Source organism: Coptis chinensis, chromosome 9, assembly GCF_015680905.1.
Source record: "Coptis chinensis isolate HL-2020 chromosome 9, ASM1568090v1, whole genome shotgun sequence".
NCBI classification, from domain to species: Eukaryota; Viridiplantae; Streptophyta; class Magnoliopsida; order Ranunculales; family Ranunculaceae; genus Coptis; species Coptis chinensis.
The window spans coordinates 80,623,761-80,642,832 of NC_141464.1; the positions used below are offsets into that span (position 1 = coordinate 80,623,761).

General features: G+C 36.3%; 2 protein-coding genes across 3 annotated transcripts in view; both read right to left on the reverse strand.

Annotated features, from left to right (window-relative positions):
* LOC147478555 (F-box/LRR-repeat protein At2g42730-like) overlaps positions 1–19,072 on the reverse strand; it is a 62,064-nt gene that overhangs the window by 17,269 nt on the left and 25,723 nt on the right. The gene's annotated exons all lie outside the window — the stretch shown is intronic.
* LOC147478557 (receptor-like protein EIX1) lies at positions 13,998–16,964 on the reverse strand. 2 transcript variants are annotated; one of them, XM_086584600.1, is made up of 2 exons: positions 14,643–16,964; positions 14,490–14,532 (listed from the first exon to the last, which is right to left on the reverse strand). In XM_086584600.1, exons 1-2 carry the CDS (start codon positions 16,814–16,816, stop codon positions 14,496–14,498), a joined length of 2,211 nt encoding a protein of 736 aa, XP_086440726.1. In that variant the 5' UTR covers positions 16,817–16,964; the 3' UTR covers positions 14,490–14,495. The 2 variants fall into 2 exon arrangements, with proteins under 2 accessions (XP_086440725.1, XP_086440726.1); XM_086584599.1 differs by having other exon boundaries at positions 13,998–16,956.

Consider the following 19,072-nt stretch of genomic DNA (forward strand, 5'->3'; position numbering starts at 1 on the left):
CTCCAACAAATCATACCAACCGGCCGAACACCATCCGATCAACGAGTGACGATCTTCTTCAAGACCTGCGTAAACCCTTTGATCTTAGATACTATTGACGAAAAATTGTTTTTGCTAAGTTATTGATAAAATAAATAAAAAATACAAGCTTTCAAATTACATTATTACCTCAATTGTTGTAAATTATTCTCCATATCAGATAGCTAATTTCAACATTGTTGTAAAGTTCATCATCGGAATGATAATTTGATTGCAGTAGTGTTAAAGCTGACTCCATGTCACTTTTAATACTAATCAAAGTTATCATTTTGATTTTGGCGGGAGAATTTATCTTGAATGTTGCTTCCAGCACATGAGTCCATTCTTAAAGTGAAAATTTGGTGGGAATAACAATTTTGTGAGAGAAATTTCAGAGAGCATGAGTGGCAGTAGTGTTGGTGGAGTACTAAGTACGGAGAAGAGCTCGTTTGAATTACAATGGGGTGTGGAGAGAGCTATTTAAGGTTATAATGGTCATATTAACAAAAAATGGGGTGTGGAAAGAGCAGCACCAGTTTTTTTTTTGAATAAACTTGCCGTGTGTAGATAGACAATCAGGGTGTGACGAGTTTTACTCATGTTAAGAGTAACATACATAGTATAGAGTACATGACCTACTACCCGGTATTGCATTGTAAAAAGCATGGATATATATTATAAAAAATGTCATATAGGCTATAGTATATCATACTTTATGGTATATCATACTCATGTTCTATAAACAGAAAGTATATCATACTTTATGGATGGTACAATAAAACAATTGTTTAAGAGGATAGTATGTCAATAAGAGTTTTATACGTTTGGTAGTAGTATGTCATAAGCGCTATAATCACTGATATATATGACTATATGTCATACTCAAATGTTATGTCACTTTTTATAAGCTATGTCAATAAGAGTTTTATACGTTGGGTATCATAAGTTTAGCAATCACAATTAGATATATGTCATAATTTAATATTATGTTACTTTTTATAATATATGCTAGTATGAGTTTTATACAGTTGGTAGTATGTCATAAGTGATACAATCACTGATATATATAACACTATATGTCATACTCAAATGTTATGTGAATCGCAGATAGATATGACACTATATATGTCATACTCGAATTGTATGTCACCTTTTATAACATATGTCAATAAAATACATTGGGTAGTATAAGAATCACTGATAGGACACTATATATGTCATACTCGAATGTTATGTTACTTTTTATAACATATGTCAATTAGAGTTTTATACGTTTGGTACCAACAATCACAGATAGATATGACACTATATATGTCTTACTCGAATGTTATCTCACTTTTATATATGATCGATAATGTTATCTCATATATGACACTATATATATATCATATTAGCTTCGAATCAATCGATAGATATGACTCTATATATATCATACTCGAATGTTATGTACTTTTTGTTACTTTTTGGTTGGATTAACTTGTTGACCCGGAATAGTAGTTTATGTGATTTTTTTGTTGCATTGACTTGTTCACCCAGTTTGTTCCGGTTCTACCCTTGCAAATGTGTGGCTAGAAAACACGCGCACCATTAGTTAGTTTCAAGACATCTCACAAGATGGTAGATTTAGCAATAATATTAAAAGAAAAATACCTTCAAAGCTGTCGAAATTAGAGATTGACAGTAAATATAAACTTTCCAAAACTGAATCCAAATCACGTAGTCTTCAGCCTTCTAGTAATATTCACCACACAACACACCACAAAATACTTTTGCTTTTCTCCTACTTTTAGTTGTACTTTTCCTTGAAAAACTAATGGTCCCTTTCTCCAAAAAGTCATTCTCTTATATAGAAAAACTTTGAGAATACGTAGGTGTGTGTAGTGGAATCCACTTAGGATTCGAAGTCTTATCTTAAGAGGACAAGTCCTTGTCATACAAGTACTTGATATATTAAAACAGTTTTAATATATATCTCTTTAATATGGAAAGTGCCTATTAATAAATCCATATTTACAATAAGGCCCTTAAAACTTTCAAAAAAATCATTTCCTTACCATTAATTATATCTAAGTCCTTCCACCTTACTTGTATTCACAATTAGACCATTGGGAATTTGTTCTTCACTGTCACACCCATGTCTAATTGACACAATTTGACATTTAACATCAATTAAGTATTAAGAAACTATTTCTTATACCGACTGGGTTTGAGCTCAATTAGTTATGTCACAATTTCCTAATACATAACTCCGTAGAGTAGTGGATCCTTTATTAGAATTCGTGATTCAAGACGTCCTGCATTCATTACCCAAAATGTCAAGTCTAGTCTATGAATTGACATTACTTTTTAACATCTCAAAGTAATAAATTTGAGACACAATGAATTTTCACAATTCCTCAAGTATAGGGATTAATTGGTAGAGTAAGATTTGCACACTAACCTTAGCAGCGAATTTATAATGTGTTCTCACTTTGATTCCCTCAGTGTCAGTCATGTGACTACACCAATATACAAACTTAGAGTCATACTCAAATAATTGAGATATCATCATCCTATCATATAGTAGTTATGTATATTACAGTCTTATAAGTGAAACGTCCGACTTCAACCCTAACTGTGAGTATTCTAGGTAAATAGATACAATCAAATTTCCAAGCATTACTCTTCTTCATATGCTTGATTGTTATAATTCTATTACCTATGAAACTTATGGTTTCATCATATGATATTAGTTCACCCATATGCATAATAATAAGATTCGTGTATTTAATTAAACATTATCATGTATAAACAATAAATGATCATTGGCTTTGTAAAGGCCAAATATCCCAACAACAGTATCAAGAGCACATTGCGTTCTCCAGCAATTCCTGCAGCTGCCCATTCTTGTATGCCTCTGTCGTGGAAATACTCACACATTTAGAGATCACTAGAAACATAACAGATAGGCACAAAATGTATTAATGCATTCAAACACAGAGGAAAACAGACAACTAAGTAAGAATTGTTTCAGTTTGAAACCTGCATATAAAGTACATGAAATGGTAAAATGTACTTTCAAAATAACGTTGCTGACCAAGTATCAGATGTTCGGAACATATTGCCTTCTCAAGTAACACAATACCAAAACAAGCTGACAATAAACTACAAAAGAAAAATGGAGTCGGAAACTAAACAAACCATTCCGTTGATGGAAAATTGGTCAGTTGTATGTCTCACAAACAGTAAGACACAGGTGTACTCGGTTGATGGAAGAAGACATTTACTCATTCTGTTGTCCAGCATGGGATGTGTCAAATCATTGCTTACATTGGATTTTCGGACACAAGACAACGACTCAAACAGGATCTTCGCAGAGGATGACCTCAACGTAATTGAAACCATCAATGATGAAAGCCAAGATACCCCAAAATGTCTCATCCAAATTAAGCTATTGGACACTTTTTCCTAAAAGTTTTGAAATCTCACAATAATTTTGTTTCAGCCTTTTAGGGAAGAATCTTCATGTAGATACATCATTGAAAATCATAATTCAATTCATCGCCAATGTCCCACAAAGACTATGATTGCCTGAAGGGTCAACCATGTTGAACACATGGCTCAAAATATCGCCGAGATATCCGATATCTCGCCGATATATCTTGGTAAATTGGTACACCGATATCGATATTTTCGATATATATCCACCGAATATTGAATCCTTTTTTTCCGAGATATATCGGAATTTTCGATATGAAAGTTTATATCGCCGATATAATTGATATTTCCAAGATAATCGATATATATATCAGTTGACTTTTTGACCAATTATTTATTGAAATTTCCGAAATATCCGATATATCCGAGATATCCGAGATATCCGAAATATATCAGTGAGATATCCGATATTTTAGAAACTTTGGACTGGTCACCAAAAAAACCAAAATATCCGATATATCCGATATATCTCGGTTTTTGGGTACACCGATATATTAACCGATATCGAAATTTTGGGCCTTGGTTGAACATAATATCCATTTTTCGTTTTTTCATTTTATTTTTTATTTTTAATATGGCTTGTAAAACATATGTTTCATTAACAATAAACTGGCATGATGAATGACTGACAACTACTTGTACTCCAAACGAAAAAACTTACAGTATTAGAAAGGGGCCCATCCATAAAAAGATTGGTACTCCCTAAGTCCCTAAGCGCCATAGTATTGTCCATAGCCAATATTCTTATGTGTACCTCTCCAAAACCCTATTCCTCTTGGTCAATTGTGGTAATTAGGTCCTCAAACTCTTCCACCTCCAAATTACTAAGATTTCGCTACATCACATCCATACAATTCCATTTTCTCACCTATAAAGTAATCCAAGAGTTTATCATCCCATTGTGCAATGTGCTAGGTTTTAGCAAGAAGCAAGCTGGGGTTAGGCAGACCCCACCCCTACCATTTGTATTAGATAAAAATTAAAGTTACATTCTAGGAACATGCCAAAAGTATATGGTAGCTCCATTATCAGGATGAAAAGTATACCTTTCTTGAACTTCTGCCACCTAGTCATGATCCATCTCCAAGGAGGAATACGATAAGGATTCCGGGGCTTGTTTAACTGCCTCTTCCTTCCACCCACCCCAAACTTATCAGTTATCATTTTATCCAAAATTGATTCTCCTCTTTGCAAGAAGTGCGTCGTTCGTGAAAGGCGAATATTTAAACCCGAACCCTCCTTCATTCTTTTTCAACAAAATGTCGATTCCACTTAACCCAATAGAATTTTGCGCACTCTTCACTACCTCCCTAAAAGAAACTTCTAAAAAGTGAAACTCTTTCAATATGACTACACACCCATTTACAGAATGGAAAGAGATAGAGCTAATTATGCCAACTACTACCAATAAACTGCCACAACAAAATAAGATCACAACAGTCCCCAACTACTACACCAATCATACAACATCTCTTTTATCTGAACGAAATCTTATATATATCAATGGTCTTGTTCTCGATATCCTCCAGTTGCACTCCTTCAAAAGGACCCATGTGTTTCGACCAAATATAGTCAAAACACTAAGTGGTAACGAAAGAGATGAAGAACGTAGAAAAGTAATAAATGGTGATCGAGAGAATGATGAGACTGTACCTTTTGGTTCCCTACGTACCCAAATTATTGATGGGATCAAGTCTCAAGAACGTAGTTCTATATGAAAAATAGTTTTGTATTTATATATGTAGAGTAGAGACTTCTTGTAGCTCAAGGTAATTGTAATTGAATATAACTCTTAGTTGATAATTATCTCTTTGATAAGAAAGAATCTGGACATAAATTAATGTACGTAAGTGACAAGTCATGTGGTTAGAGTTCAGCCCTAAACACATGAGTTAATGGGCATGTACATCAATCAATAGTATTGCAAATTGGGCCTTAGCCTTGTCGATTAAATGAATAAAGTAGAGACCTTTACTAATGAATGTTTGCTACGTAGGTGGGGGTCGAAACACCATGCATTCGCTTACCGCACTTTGCTTCATAAGTGAACTTTTTTACTGTAACATTCATGGGGTCTCTTACCAGGAGAATAAACAGGAGCCTATACTATGAGCATGCTAAATAGCTTTACCGAATGATCCTAGATGGAAAGGTTAGAGAAATAGTTCAAATGGTCCACTCATGCGCTATTTATTTTTATTTTCTTTCTTTCTTTCTTTTTTTTTTTTTGATCAGTAAAAATCAAATTTCATTGATATTGCGAAAGGTACTACAAGGATTAGGTGTTGTAGCAAGGAGCTACTAGACCTAGAAGAAAAAAAAAGGCAAAACCCAAACCCAACCCAACTACAAACCCTTTTTTAATGTACAATCAGGCTTAATTACAAATAAAGTTTGGATTGGTCACCCCCTTGAAGCAAACATTAGCACATGCCCAATCGTATAACTCCTCTTAGAATCCCTCCACTACATTGTGAATTTCTTTTTCCGGTTGCTCGAACACCCTTGCATTCCTCTTCTTCCACAAGGTCCATAAAAATACTCTCGGTAGATGCTCCGCCATCCATGATGCCTTGCTAGATAGAGATAGATGTATTAACTTCTTACTAAATGCTTCCTTAAATAATGGTAGACATTCTCCAACATTTTTGAAATGAGAAAAAAAGTCTCCCGGATACTCTTTGAGAAAGTACGTTTGAGAGAATATGATCCACACTTTCTTCCTTCTCCTTGCATACAGAGCAAATTGGAGTGTGAGGATGCAAACCAGGTGTGTGTGTGTGTTATATAAAAAACCAAAAAGAACAAGATACAAGTAACATAATATTCATGAAGCTATTCTAGACTACAAAATACCTCGATGTTTTCCTTGTAGTGAGGGCATACAGAAAGCACAGGTGCTTCGTGACCTTCAAACATAATATTCATGTATTGCTTGGCACCTGTGACTGCATCCCATACCTACACAAGTTTATCTTTAATGATTGAGGTCTTATACTTCTACACCACATAAAAAGAAAACGGTATGACCAAACATACCTTGATAGCCTTGTCATCTCCACAACTCACTATGCACAATTGTTTGTTTGGGTGAGAAAAAACAAGATCATTGACAGAACCAATATGAGCATCAATCTGCACAAGATTAATATATTCGAAGGAAAAATAAACTCATCAACTTTAAATGTGGGTGGAGAAAAACACATAAAAGTAACTTCACATACTAGGGACATACAGAACAAGAGACGAAGTTCTTCTCCAATCAGAAATCTGTGTGCCTAGACATAATTTGACACCCAACCACATGCCTTTAACAAGAGACTGGTTGTTGTTGTCCTTGATGACCAGCAAACAATGTAAAGAATGAAGTCAATGAACAACATAGAATAGCATCAGTTCTGCGCAGTTCGGTTCTTGTTGGGTCGATAGTGGATATAAATTACCTTCAGAGGTTAGCCTAACAATTATCCATATGAGCATTCTGACATGGAGGTCCTTACAATTTTGTATAGTCTAGAAATATTTTTTAAGAAAAAGAATCAAACTAGTCTGTGACAAGCTCCCTTGTGGCTTCAACTTAAGTTCTCACAAACACTAGGGTTTTTACTTTTTCTTGGTGAACGCTAGGAGAAAGGATATTTGGCTGATTTTAATTAGGTGCATTACTTTACTTCCTCAGGCCCTAGTCAGACTACATTCCTACATTCTAATCAGTACCGGTTCTTTCTCCACAGGAATAACTGTCACATGAACCAAATGAAGACAACAAATACAAGTATAAATTGACTTTCAAGCCTCTAGGTGGTGTCGTATATCATCACTGCTGTGGTACGAATATACATGCACGATGTGCTTGTTATATGATACACCTGAAACAGATGAGCAAATTAAAATAAGTAGCGGCAGCATCTGGTCTGTTCTCACCTTCAAGAATATCACCTAACATTGCAGTCTAGAATTTTTAACATATACATTAATATCCGTTTAAAGGACTATAAAAAAAAACATACCAAAAAGAGCACCATCAGGACTCTATGCCACACGATTAACAGATATCGCAGTGTCCTTGACTAGAGCCGTCTGTTTCAATAGTTGTTATTAAGGGAGAAAAAAAGAAGTTATTCTTCCAATGGCAATGTAGAAAGTGACTATTTCTAAAGCTTACTTGCTGCAGAAAGTTTTACCTGCAGGGGCACCAAGCGTGTTCCAATGTCTCAAACTTTGAAGTTCCTATAAGCAAGCCTCTCCCTGCTACCCAACTCCCACACCACAATATCGCCAACATTTGTTTCCACTGAAAATGAAATGTTCATATAAAGGTGTCTTAGGTACATATCAACTTTTTCACAAAGGAAATCATTTTTTGAGAAAGTAGAACATTTACTTCATGGCCAGGAATACTAACCAAGAAGAAGAGTCTATTGCACTGGATGGAAATCCATGCTCCTAACAACAGATCCCTGATTTAGACTTGTAACAACATTCTTTGGAAGTTCATCGGAAGAGAATAAGCTCTGTGCATGCTTTGGCCAGTGTATGTCATAGGCAACAGGCAGATTACTGGCCTGCAAGATAATAATGAGACAACGCAGCAAGTTAATGAGTTGTTAGTCTTTGACCAAAAGAATGTTTCAAGTTTGAAAACACAAGTTTCAATAAAAGTGCTTTAATCTAGAGTAACTGAGAAGAGAGAAATGAAGCAATAGAATGACAAACAGGATTACATAATACATCGTCTGATATACCCAAAGGCCTTGTTCTTTTCATAAGAAGTTTAGAATCTGCTGTGTGGTAATCCATAGATGGGTTGTTGGTAGGAGTTCTAGGACGCTTTAACATCTGCTGCAAAGATAAATCAAAACCAGGGGAATGGTGTAGCCGTTGCAGATGGAACTTACATAAAACAGACAAGCTGTCTTAGCAAAGGACAAGAGTAATAAAGGTCCGATTAAATAATGAAAACTGAGAACAAGCAATATCAAAAACTTATTCTGATGTATCTTGTTGGCGGAAGCTTCAACAGTGGATGAACATCAATTATGATTAATGGACAAAACACCTAAATCTAGGGTTTAAACCTTCAAACATGAAGAAAGAAATAATATTTATAAACAACCAACCTAACAATGAAGGCCTAGATGCCTTTATATAAGAAAACAACTACTAAATCTAATTGGAAACCATGTAATTCCTATTCCTAATTGAATTAGGAAACCAAATAAAATAGAAACTACTGATTAATTATTTATTCCATGCTCATGCATCATACTCCCCCGCTTGAAAGAAACTCGTCCTCAAGTTTGTTGCAAGTAGACTTGTGAATATTCTGCAAAACTCTTATACTTTATCATCACCCTCCCGCGGTTCAAAGGAATTCGACCTCGAATTTTGCCCAAATAATGGCTCACAAAAGAAATCATGAACCACAATGCTAATAATACTCCATTCTGAAACGTCCTTCGAGAAGAAATTGGGAGCCGCAGCTCACTAACTATGCGTTGAAAAGCAATGTTGTGCTGAGTAAAATCTTTTTCAAAGTTGCAAAGGAAGGGATCGATATAATCACTTTGTGCGCACTTCACATGACCGATAATTATTATGGGTGACATTAATATTAATCCACCACTGGAGGAAGCAAATTGGACAGACCAGAATGTATTGAACCACTGCCTAATAGTGACCCATGTGGTACTGAAAGACGAAAATCAGAAAGTCTTCCCTGTGCTAAATCAAATAATTGACATTCCTTATAGCCCAGTCCAAGATAATTTGTGTGTAGATGCCCTTGGACATGCTGGTTAAAAGTCCACAGTGGGAAGTCCGATTTAGCACGAACACTTAGAATGTGAAAAAGTTGTCTTCTTCCTTTACCATGAACTTGCAGAAGTTGGGTTAGATTTTCACGCGCCCAAGAATCGAAGCAGCCATGTTGCAACTGAAGTTGAAACACACAAGTAGTAAACAACCTTGATTGCTCAGCACTAACAAGCAACAAAACAAGGTTCTTTGTCACACCACCAAAAACCCAAACTACTAAAATATATGCCTTCTCTTTCTCTGTCGTTGTTACTAAAGGAGTTATAGAAGGTATACGAAGAGGAGGGGTAGGCTTGGTGTCATCTCCTTTTGTCTTCTCAAAAGTTTGTGTTTCCTGCTTCTGATTTTGGTGTTCTGTTTGTTCATCACCAATTTGCGCAGCACATGTATCTCTCTTTTCGTACCCTGCATCTCTTTTTTCTAAAGCGGTTTTGACTTGAATTGGTGCTGGTGGATCAATGGCCAAGGTTTCCACCTCCCCTACAGCAGTAACATAGTCTGAAATTGTCACTTTCTTAGCATGGGTGTTCTCCAATTCTAAAACAATAAGACTGGTAGCTGGTGTGCTGTAAAAACCAGATTTTGGAAGAGAAGAAGTACAAGAGAGACCAATTGATGAAGGAGTAGCTGGGACATTGTTACCAATTGAAATTGTCTTCTTTTGCGGCTCTTCTTTGCGCTGTTTTTCTGGTTTAATATGCTCTATTGCAATACCATGTTGACGTTCCTTGATATGAACAGTAACATGTTGGGGTACTGGGTATTGGTTACCCAAACTGGATGAACAGATTCTTCATGAATCTGGTTTGCAAGACGCCTTTGTTGATGCTCACACGAAGGTGGCTGTGGATTTCTCGACTTTGTCGCCGATAATCTCAAAGAATAGGGTGGTGTTGGTCATGGTAACGCGTGTAACATTGCCATAGCTTCTATGTGCATCACGATGCTTCTTGTGGGGGATTTGATTTGTCACCGGCGGTTGGGGATCAAAACAGGATAACAACTCGTTAATGAGATGTTGTTGGGATGGGTAGTATGTCTCGGGATCAGCATACTTACTTTGGTGAGAATATCCCTCATCTGAATATTCATCTTCATCGGAATCAATAAAAGACTCATCTTCATCGTAATCATAGGATTCATTACGAAAATACGATCTCCGCGGCTCAAAATTTTGGCGGCGGCAATTGGGAGTTGGGGAACGAAATCTAGAGGGAGGTTCATACCTTCTTGAAGGAGGAAATCTCGCACGGCGGCTGCAATCGAAATCACAATCTCTCCAAGTATGAGGATCGGTACGGTACTTCGATCCATGGGGACTTCGCGGCGTTGGTGACTCTCTTCTACCTCTTCTTTGATAATCCATCACATCAATGGCTCTAATACCAATTTGATGTATCTTGTTGGCGGAAGCTTCAACAATGGATGAACATCAATTATGATTAATGGACAAAACACCTAAATCTAGGGTTTAAACCTTCAAACATGAAGAAAGAAATAATATTTATAAACAACCAACCTAACAATGAAGGCCTAGATGCCTTTATATAAGAAAACAACTACTAAATCTAATTGGAAACCAAATAGGAGACCATCTAATTCCTATTCCAAATTGAATTAGAAAACCAAATAAAATAGAAACTACTAGTTAATTATTTATTCCATGCTCATGCATCATATTCCCTCTAAAATCCATCGTAAGGATAAGAATAAGTTTTATACAATGAAAGATATCTTTCCTCCCCTGAAATATCAAATATGCAACAACGAAAACAAATAAATTAGGAAACAACGTCCTAAACAAAGAAACCACATCGTGGTAGAGCAATTGTCAATTTATTTGTTGTTTACTACACTCCTTCAATTTTTAAGACCAGGAGATCTAGATCAACCACTGCAAGAAGTATTAATAAAGAAGGACCGAGGTCCACAATATCCCCTAAGGAGAGCATTAAAGAACTTTACATTTCAAGAAGAAAGTGCTAAAGTTTTTCAAAAGGATAGACAATAATTTCAACTCAATGAGGCATATCATATGAACCTGCATTGTTGGGAGCACCTAAGCCAAAGGGGTCCCCAAGAAACAGCGGGATGTGGAACAGTAGAGGGATTAGCCATCCATCCAGCAAGCGATACCGGGAGAGGAGCAGGTGCAGGCTGAAATGGCTAAAGAAACGAAAATTCAAAACGAAAATCAATTTATTGATTCCTCGTCAATGTATTTAAAAAACTAATTTCCTTACCCTGTGTGCAGACAAAGGTGGGAAACCTCCTAAAGGTTTTGGCATGACCATCAATGGATTAGTAACAGGGGATGGAGCTCGAGCACCATTTGATGGCCCACATGAATGATCCACGAAAAGAGTCTTGATGTCAGGGTTAGACCTCAGATTCTTACAAAGCTTATGTTGCCAATTTAAGCTGAAATTAAAGACACAGAAAATATAAACATTAAAACCAACAGTCGTGTGCAAATAACAAATAAAACAGAAATATTTTCATATACATCACCTTTGATTAATTAGTGTCCTTACTCTTGAAGTCTTAAGAGTAGGAAACTGGAGCTTATCACGAAAAAGAGGATTAGCCTCAATCAACTTTTTCAGCTCAGCAAGCATTATACTCCTAGCATATTTTGTGTCTCCAAACTTAGATAACTGCTCATTCTCTCTACAAGTCAAAAAAATTTCCATGTAACTACCAATAACAAAATGAGTGATAGTGAAATTACATATACTTTTATAAATTTTATTCAATACCTGAAATTCTCTAAAGTCAACAACTTTAGTTATTTCCTTAAACAGCTCATCATTAGAAAATGAAAACACTTTCAAATCCTTAACTAAAATCTCTACCCTGTTATATAGATGTTGGCGCACTTGAAATATTATTCAGACGTTTGTTACGTTAACAAGGATGGAACTTCAGGGTACTCCACTGAAGTTGCACTATGTCCTCATTTTCAAAAAAAGAAATGTTAGTTGGATACTTGGATCTCTCTTTTCTGGTCCATGTCCCCTTTTTCTTTGTTCCCGTGAATTTTCCTTGCATCGATCAAGAGGAATTTTGAAGGACTTCCATATGGTTACTGGTGCGAATGACAAAAAAACGCCACCAGACACTGTGCACCTACTAGAATAATGCATGATGAATGCATCTGAAGTAGCAGATTCAAATCCAACTCTATACGCATGACCATGGATCTCCAAACCTGTCAAAGATGACACACTGCACTCTGGGAGCAGCAGAGTCAAAGGAACCTTCGATACAACTTTAAATTCCCCTCCATTCTGCATTATCATATCCCGGAAAACACATAAAGCATCATTCATTTGCTTACATTCTATGAACCCAGATATCATTGAGATCAACAATTGAGAAGTCTTTAAGGAGATCTCCTCAAAAAGCCGACATGCGTAACTCATACAACGATGAAAAGCATACCCAGCAACAATAGAAGCCCTCAGTTTGTCATCATCTATAGAATCCACATCTATTATCCCTTTCTGCTTTATAGCAAACCCATGGATCTCCTTCAATCGAATGAACGAAGCATCTGTAGGTTCAATATATCACAGACAAGAGTGTAATAAAAGTGGCCGAATCGGGCTTCAAACACGATCCCAAAACTAACATCCTTCTTAGAGTCTCAAATGCCAAAACCCCATCACCATTCCGGACACAACCAGACATAATCGAATTCCAACTACTAACTTTACCTTCAATTCCAGACTTCCCCATAACGCCAATGCTTTTATCCAATACCCATTCTGAGCATACCCAGAAACCATTGAATTCCAAATAACCTCATTTCTTTGAGGAATTCTCTCAAACAATTTAATAGATTCACCAAAACACCCACATTTCACATAAACATCTAACAAAGCACTCCCTGCAAACACAACTTCACAATATCCACTAACAATCATCACACCACGAATCATTCTACCAGGCTCAACAAGCCCAAGAACAGAACAAAACTTGAAAACAAAAGGGTATCTAAATTCATTAGGCAAAAAAATCAAACCCCACATTTCCAAAAACAATCTAACTCCATCAATAAAATTTGAATTACCGACATAAGCTCGAATCACAGTATTCCAAAAAAACTGAGGAAGACAACTAATTGGGGTTGTATTAAATATCAAACGAAGTTGAACCAAGATACCCATTACAACAGTAGAAGTAAAGAAGCTTGCTTGACAAGTAAACATCAGTATACATACCAAGTTGGATTAAACGAGCATGAGTTTGAATACCTATTTGAAAAGAAAACGTTTTGGCACATTCCTCAAAAGTCAAATTGGTCTAAGTTTTGGTTGTTGATGTAATGGAACATATGGACTTGAACATGGGTGCAGAGCCTTACATAAAAACAGTATAACACAGGCCAAATTAACACTGGCTAAATTTGGTTCTAGATTAAGACAAATCCTGAAAAATTAAGACAACCCCTATATACTTTCACTCGTTCTGCTCAAAATCCCTAATATATAATAGTACCACATTTTTTCTTAAGGCTTGGGTGTTGAACCTAACACTTCGTCGTAGAAGTTGCTCGTCAATCTACATACATGCATATCCACATCATGCTTAATAGCTAGCAAGGGACTGCCTAAACACCCCTCCCTCTACTAGTTTGGTGATAAAATTACAGAATGGAGACTTACATGGACATTATGGACTAAGTGAAAGGGAATTCTCATTAGAAGTTTAGAACCACAACAACAACAACAAAAGTATAACATGAGCTGAAAACTTAAAACACAATACATTATTAGAATATCACATTAAACAAAGAAAACAGTAGGGGATCTTTGACGGCAAACCAAGTGATATGTACGTGTCGACTTCAATCTTGAACTTCACTGCACTTCAGTTTAATCTTTAGCCGAACCGCCCTTACAGCTACAAACACAAATAGCCAGTCATAGATGTCATCACAAAATCGAAAATAAGCACATCTCCAAGTCTTTTTGAATAGCAAGACAGCACAAACACCCCAATTTCCCACCGCAAATCCTGACACAATCCCAATATAAAACCAATTTATCTTCAGATGATCTCCTTCTGGTTGTCCTTTGCGATCATTATGAGATGGAGCGTGAGATTGTTCGTCATGAAAGCATTTCCTTTGAAGTGGAAATCCGCAAAGTTCTGAATTCCCTATGTAAGAAGAATTTTCAAAGGTTTGGAGCTGGCTCCCCGTTGGTATTGGTCCTGACAAGTTGTTGAATGACAAGTTAAGGGTTTCTAGAGTTGATATTGCCGAAATACTGGGTGGAATTGAACCTGAAAGATGATTTGACGAGAAATCAAGTGATTCCAACCTTTTCATCTGACCAATATTCTCTGGCATCTTTCCTGTCAAATGATTTCTTGATAGATTCAAACCAGTCAATCCTGTAAGGAGCGTGAGTTCTTCTGGAATCTGGCCGACAAAATTATTGCTAGAGAGATCTAAGTTAAAGGGAAGTTCGACTTCAGATGTTATATGATACTCAAGATATATTCCTTTGATCACTTGCATAATTTCCTGTGTATACTGGCCGAAGGAAATACTACCGTTCAAAAGCAGCATACCACTCAAATTGCGAAAGCAAGTAGGTATGGTCCCAGATAGATTATTACGTGAGACATCCAATATGTGTAGGTTCGCCATATCACACACTTTTGGAGGAATAGTACCATTGAACCTGTTTGATCTTAAACTTAGAATTTGCAGAGCAACTAGGTCTTTTCCAATCCACCAAGGAATCTCCCCTGAAAGTGCATTCTCGCCAAGGTCAAGAATGCCCAACCTGGTGTGGTTTCGCAAGGCTGAAGGAAACTCTCCGTGAAATTTGTTGTTGTTCAAGTGCAATGTTCCTAGCTTCTTCTGGAGCTGACCAATTGAACTAGGAATAGTTCCTGATAGAGTGTTGAATGCTAAATCTAGAACAACCAGGTTTTGCATTTTACACAATGAGCCGGGGATGGTTCCATTCAAGGAATTATTGGATAGATTGAGAAACTCAACAAAAGGGATCATATGGCCAATATTTTTCGGAATAGGTCCTGAGATTTTGTTGTTTGAAAGGTCCAAAATAGTTATATGGCGAGGTAAAGGAGGCACCTTTCCATATATCTGGTTGTAAGAGAGATCTAAAGTTTCTAGGGAGGAAAGGTTTCCATAGCAATTTGATAATGAATCTGAAATGTCTGAATTATGCATATGCAGTACCATGAGTGTTGTCTGTGTTCGGAGCCACTCTGGAAATTGAGGTCCTACTTCACAATGACTCATATAAATAAAATCGAGTTGAAAGGGAGGTATCCAGTTAGACCTTATTTTCAAAGAGAGAAAGTTATTGCTCAAGGATAGAAATTTTAATTTCGAGAGTTTGGCTAAGTGCACCTCAGATACAACACCTGTCAACAAATTGTCGCTGAGATCTAATTCCTTCAACCTTAGTAATGCCCCAACAGATTCAGGAATTGGACCATCAAAATGATTCGCAGAAAGATCAAGGATTTCTAGATTCTTTAGCGGGTACAACCAATTAGGCAAATGACCACTGAAATTATTATCCCCCAACTTTAGAGTTTTTAGACTATATCCGATGGATGGGAACAAAGAGTTTTCAAAATCTCCAACTTTTCCTTGAAAACTGTTAGAGAACAAGTCTAATGTTTCAAGATGGTATAGTTTTTTTAGCTCATTTATAATTGGGACATCAGAACTTAATTCGTTAAATGAGAGGTTAAGGTACTCAAGGGAAGTCATGTTCAGAATAGCGTGTGGAATTGAACCTTTAAGGTTATTATCGCTAAGGTCAAGGTGCTCAAGGGAAGTCATGTTCAGAAGAGCTTGTGGAATTGAACCTTTAAGGTTATTACGGCTAAGGTCAAGGTTCACAAGAGATAATGAAAGATTCGCATGAGAAAGAAACGAAGGAAACTCATCTAATCCACAACTTGATAAGACTAGACTGGATAAAAATGGAAAAGAGCTAGGAAGTGAACCGGATGACATACTGTAAAGATTTAGACCACTGAGGTCAAGATGTTGTAACATTGACAAATTTTCAAGATCATGTGGAACAATTCCTCCAAACATTGCATAAGAGAGGTTCAAATATTTTAATTTTTGAAAAGATCCAAAAAACTTTGGGATTTTGATTCCTGTAAAATTATTCTGACTCAAGTCCAAGTAATTCAAATGTTCCAACTCAAGAAGTGAAGAATTTACCTCAATTACTTCAAGGTAATCAGAGGATGGGAATGGGTTTCGGAGATCAAGCTTGACTACATTCCCAGTTTTATTGTTGCATCCCACTCCTTGCCATTTACAACAGTCTTGGCCTACCCAAGACGACAACCTATTGAACGGATCAGCTATCACCCCTTTCTTGAAATCAAGAAGTGCTTGTCTTTCATTCTCGTGGCAGTGCAAACTCAAGCCATAAATATTCCAACTAAATAGAACCATAAGCACGAATATAATGGTGTTTTGCAACACCATATTGCAGGCAATAATTGGAGGAAAGCTAATTTTCTAAGGCTTCATGGACTGTTTAGTGGTGCCTCCTAGACTCTTGTTATATATAGCCATAAAGAGAAGTGAAGATTTGTCTTACTCAACAAGTGGGGATAGTGCGTATGGAATGATGGCTAGAAGTCTAGAATTGGAGACGACTATATATGGAATATCAGGAGCCAAAGAAAAAAAATCCATTTAAGTCAATACTATATGGAATATCAGGAGCCAAAGAAAAACTCCACGTCACAAAAAAAGCAATTCTCAGCTGGATTAAAAATAGGAAAATCAGATTAGTCGGATCTCTAACTTAAAATACAACATTTTCTCTTTCGTCACAATTAATCGGATCATCTATCTATTATAGCAAAACACAATAATGGATAGAAGTTGCATGTGATGTACGCCAACACTGTGCCTTGCTAGCTTATTCACTGTACTAGCATCCTATTTGTTTATGCCTTTATCATTTTTACTAAATACTCGAAAACCACAATCGGGACTGAAGTTGTATACATGATAATCAGTTCTGCACTGTGTGAAATGCATTTGATGTTTAAGCTGTGAAAAAGTATCTGTCATTTTTTCTAAGGTTTGTGAACACATCCAAAGACATGTACTAGAAAGTTAAAAGAACATGCATAAGTTGAAACTATAGACTATTTGCTAACGTGTGGAACAGTTTGATCATTATTGAATTCGTTGTGAAGTAGGAATGGAAATGTTAGATAGTTCTAATACTTATTTGATATGCTCATATTGTAGGTACCAACAAGAAATTGAATTCTATGTAGTGGTTTATGTGGAGGTTTACTCCAATTGTATTATTAGACCTTCTGTTCAATTCAAAGTATCAGTTGCTTTCCATATAGAACTGTCTTTATCTATTAATGAATGCCATTCTAACTGACTTTATCTGTTAATTCACTGTGCTTTGGAGATCTCTTCCTTCGCCCCTCTCTCCGATGAACGCTCCATTCAATCCATTGTTCAGGTACACCATCTTACTACTTTAAAGAGAATTGTCTCGTGAATAGTAGCACTTTCCGCTTTTACCCTTATTGACTTCGGTAATTACGGATATGTATAGTAATGATTTTTGTAATAACGCAATTTATAGAGGGGTAAAATCATCCGTTTCTACAATGAAATTCAGACGCTTCTCTCTCATTTTAGCACACTGCCATCAGTTTTGTTAAAAATTACAAAATTGCCCTTGACCGAATTTTGTATTTTTGTGCTGCCCTGCCCAATCCAGCTGACCGCACACGTGGGGTAAGACATTGCCCCCATTTTTTCAGTCATTTTCGATATTGCCACTGACCGAATTTTAAAATTTTGTACTGCCCGACCAAAAGCTGACCGCACACGTGGCGACTACCACGTGCCAGTGTACTAGTCTTCTATAACTATTTTGATGTAGCTTTTATGATTTCTTCTTCATTCTCTTTTCAAGATGGTGCTTTGAATTTAGTGTTTGTTGCTAAGTAGTGAAATAGTTATATTATCATTAAATAGTTAAATACTAGAAGACTTATAAAGAAAAAGGGTGGTGGGGATTTCGTTGGGTTATATATGCGTGGGGGACAAGTGTGCGGTTGGGATCGTTTTCAGTGAATCAATAATCAATTAATTTTTTTACAAATTAAAGTGAACTTTTTGAGTGCATAAAATTTAATTTAAGTTTTGTAATTAATGGTTTTGTGACTCTTGATAAGTTTTCACATGATAAAAGCTTCACCACAAGAGTATTATCCCTTAAGCGCATGAAGTGCATGCAACTAAACATTACCCTCAAATCCCATTTTTGTAACTGTCGGGTTTATGGAAACGTTTTGTGACCCATTTGGAGCTATACTTTGTCAGGTCGGCTGCATTTGTAATATTAATTAACACACACTATAACCGTTCGCTCTACATGTTCCAAATTCTCTAAATTCTCTAACTTCTTCTCTCCATTCCGTTTGGTATAAATTTCCTTTAAATTGCTTGCTGGAACCATTTAGAAAAAACTTCAAAACGTTCGAAATAACATGCCCCTATCTATATTTCTTTAGCGAATGTGCAATTAATAGTTAACTTCTTTATCATCTAGATAAGAAATTATGTTTACTTGCTTTTATTGACGTTTTTTCTTGGCATTTGTTTAAGATTTATGGTAAAAGGTGTTTTAACCGTCAGTGATCGACTTCAATATCACTTCAATCGGGCATCTCTTTTCCGTCTCTAACCAGCTAAATC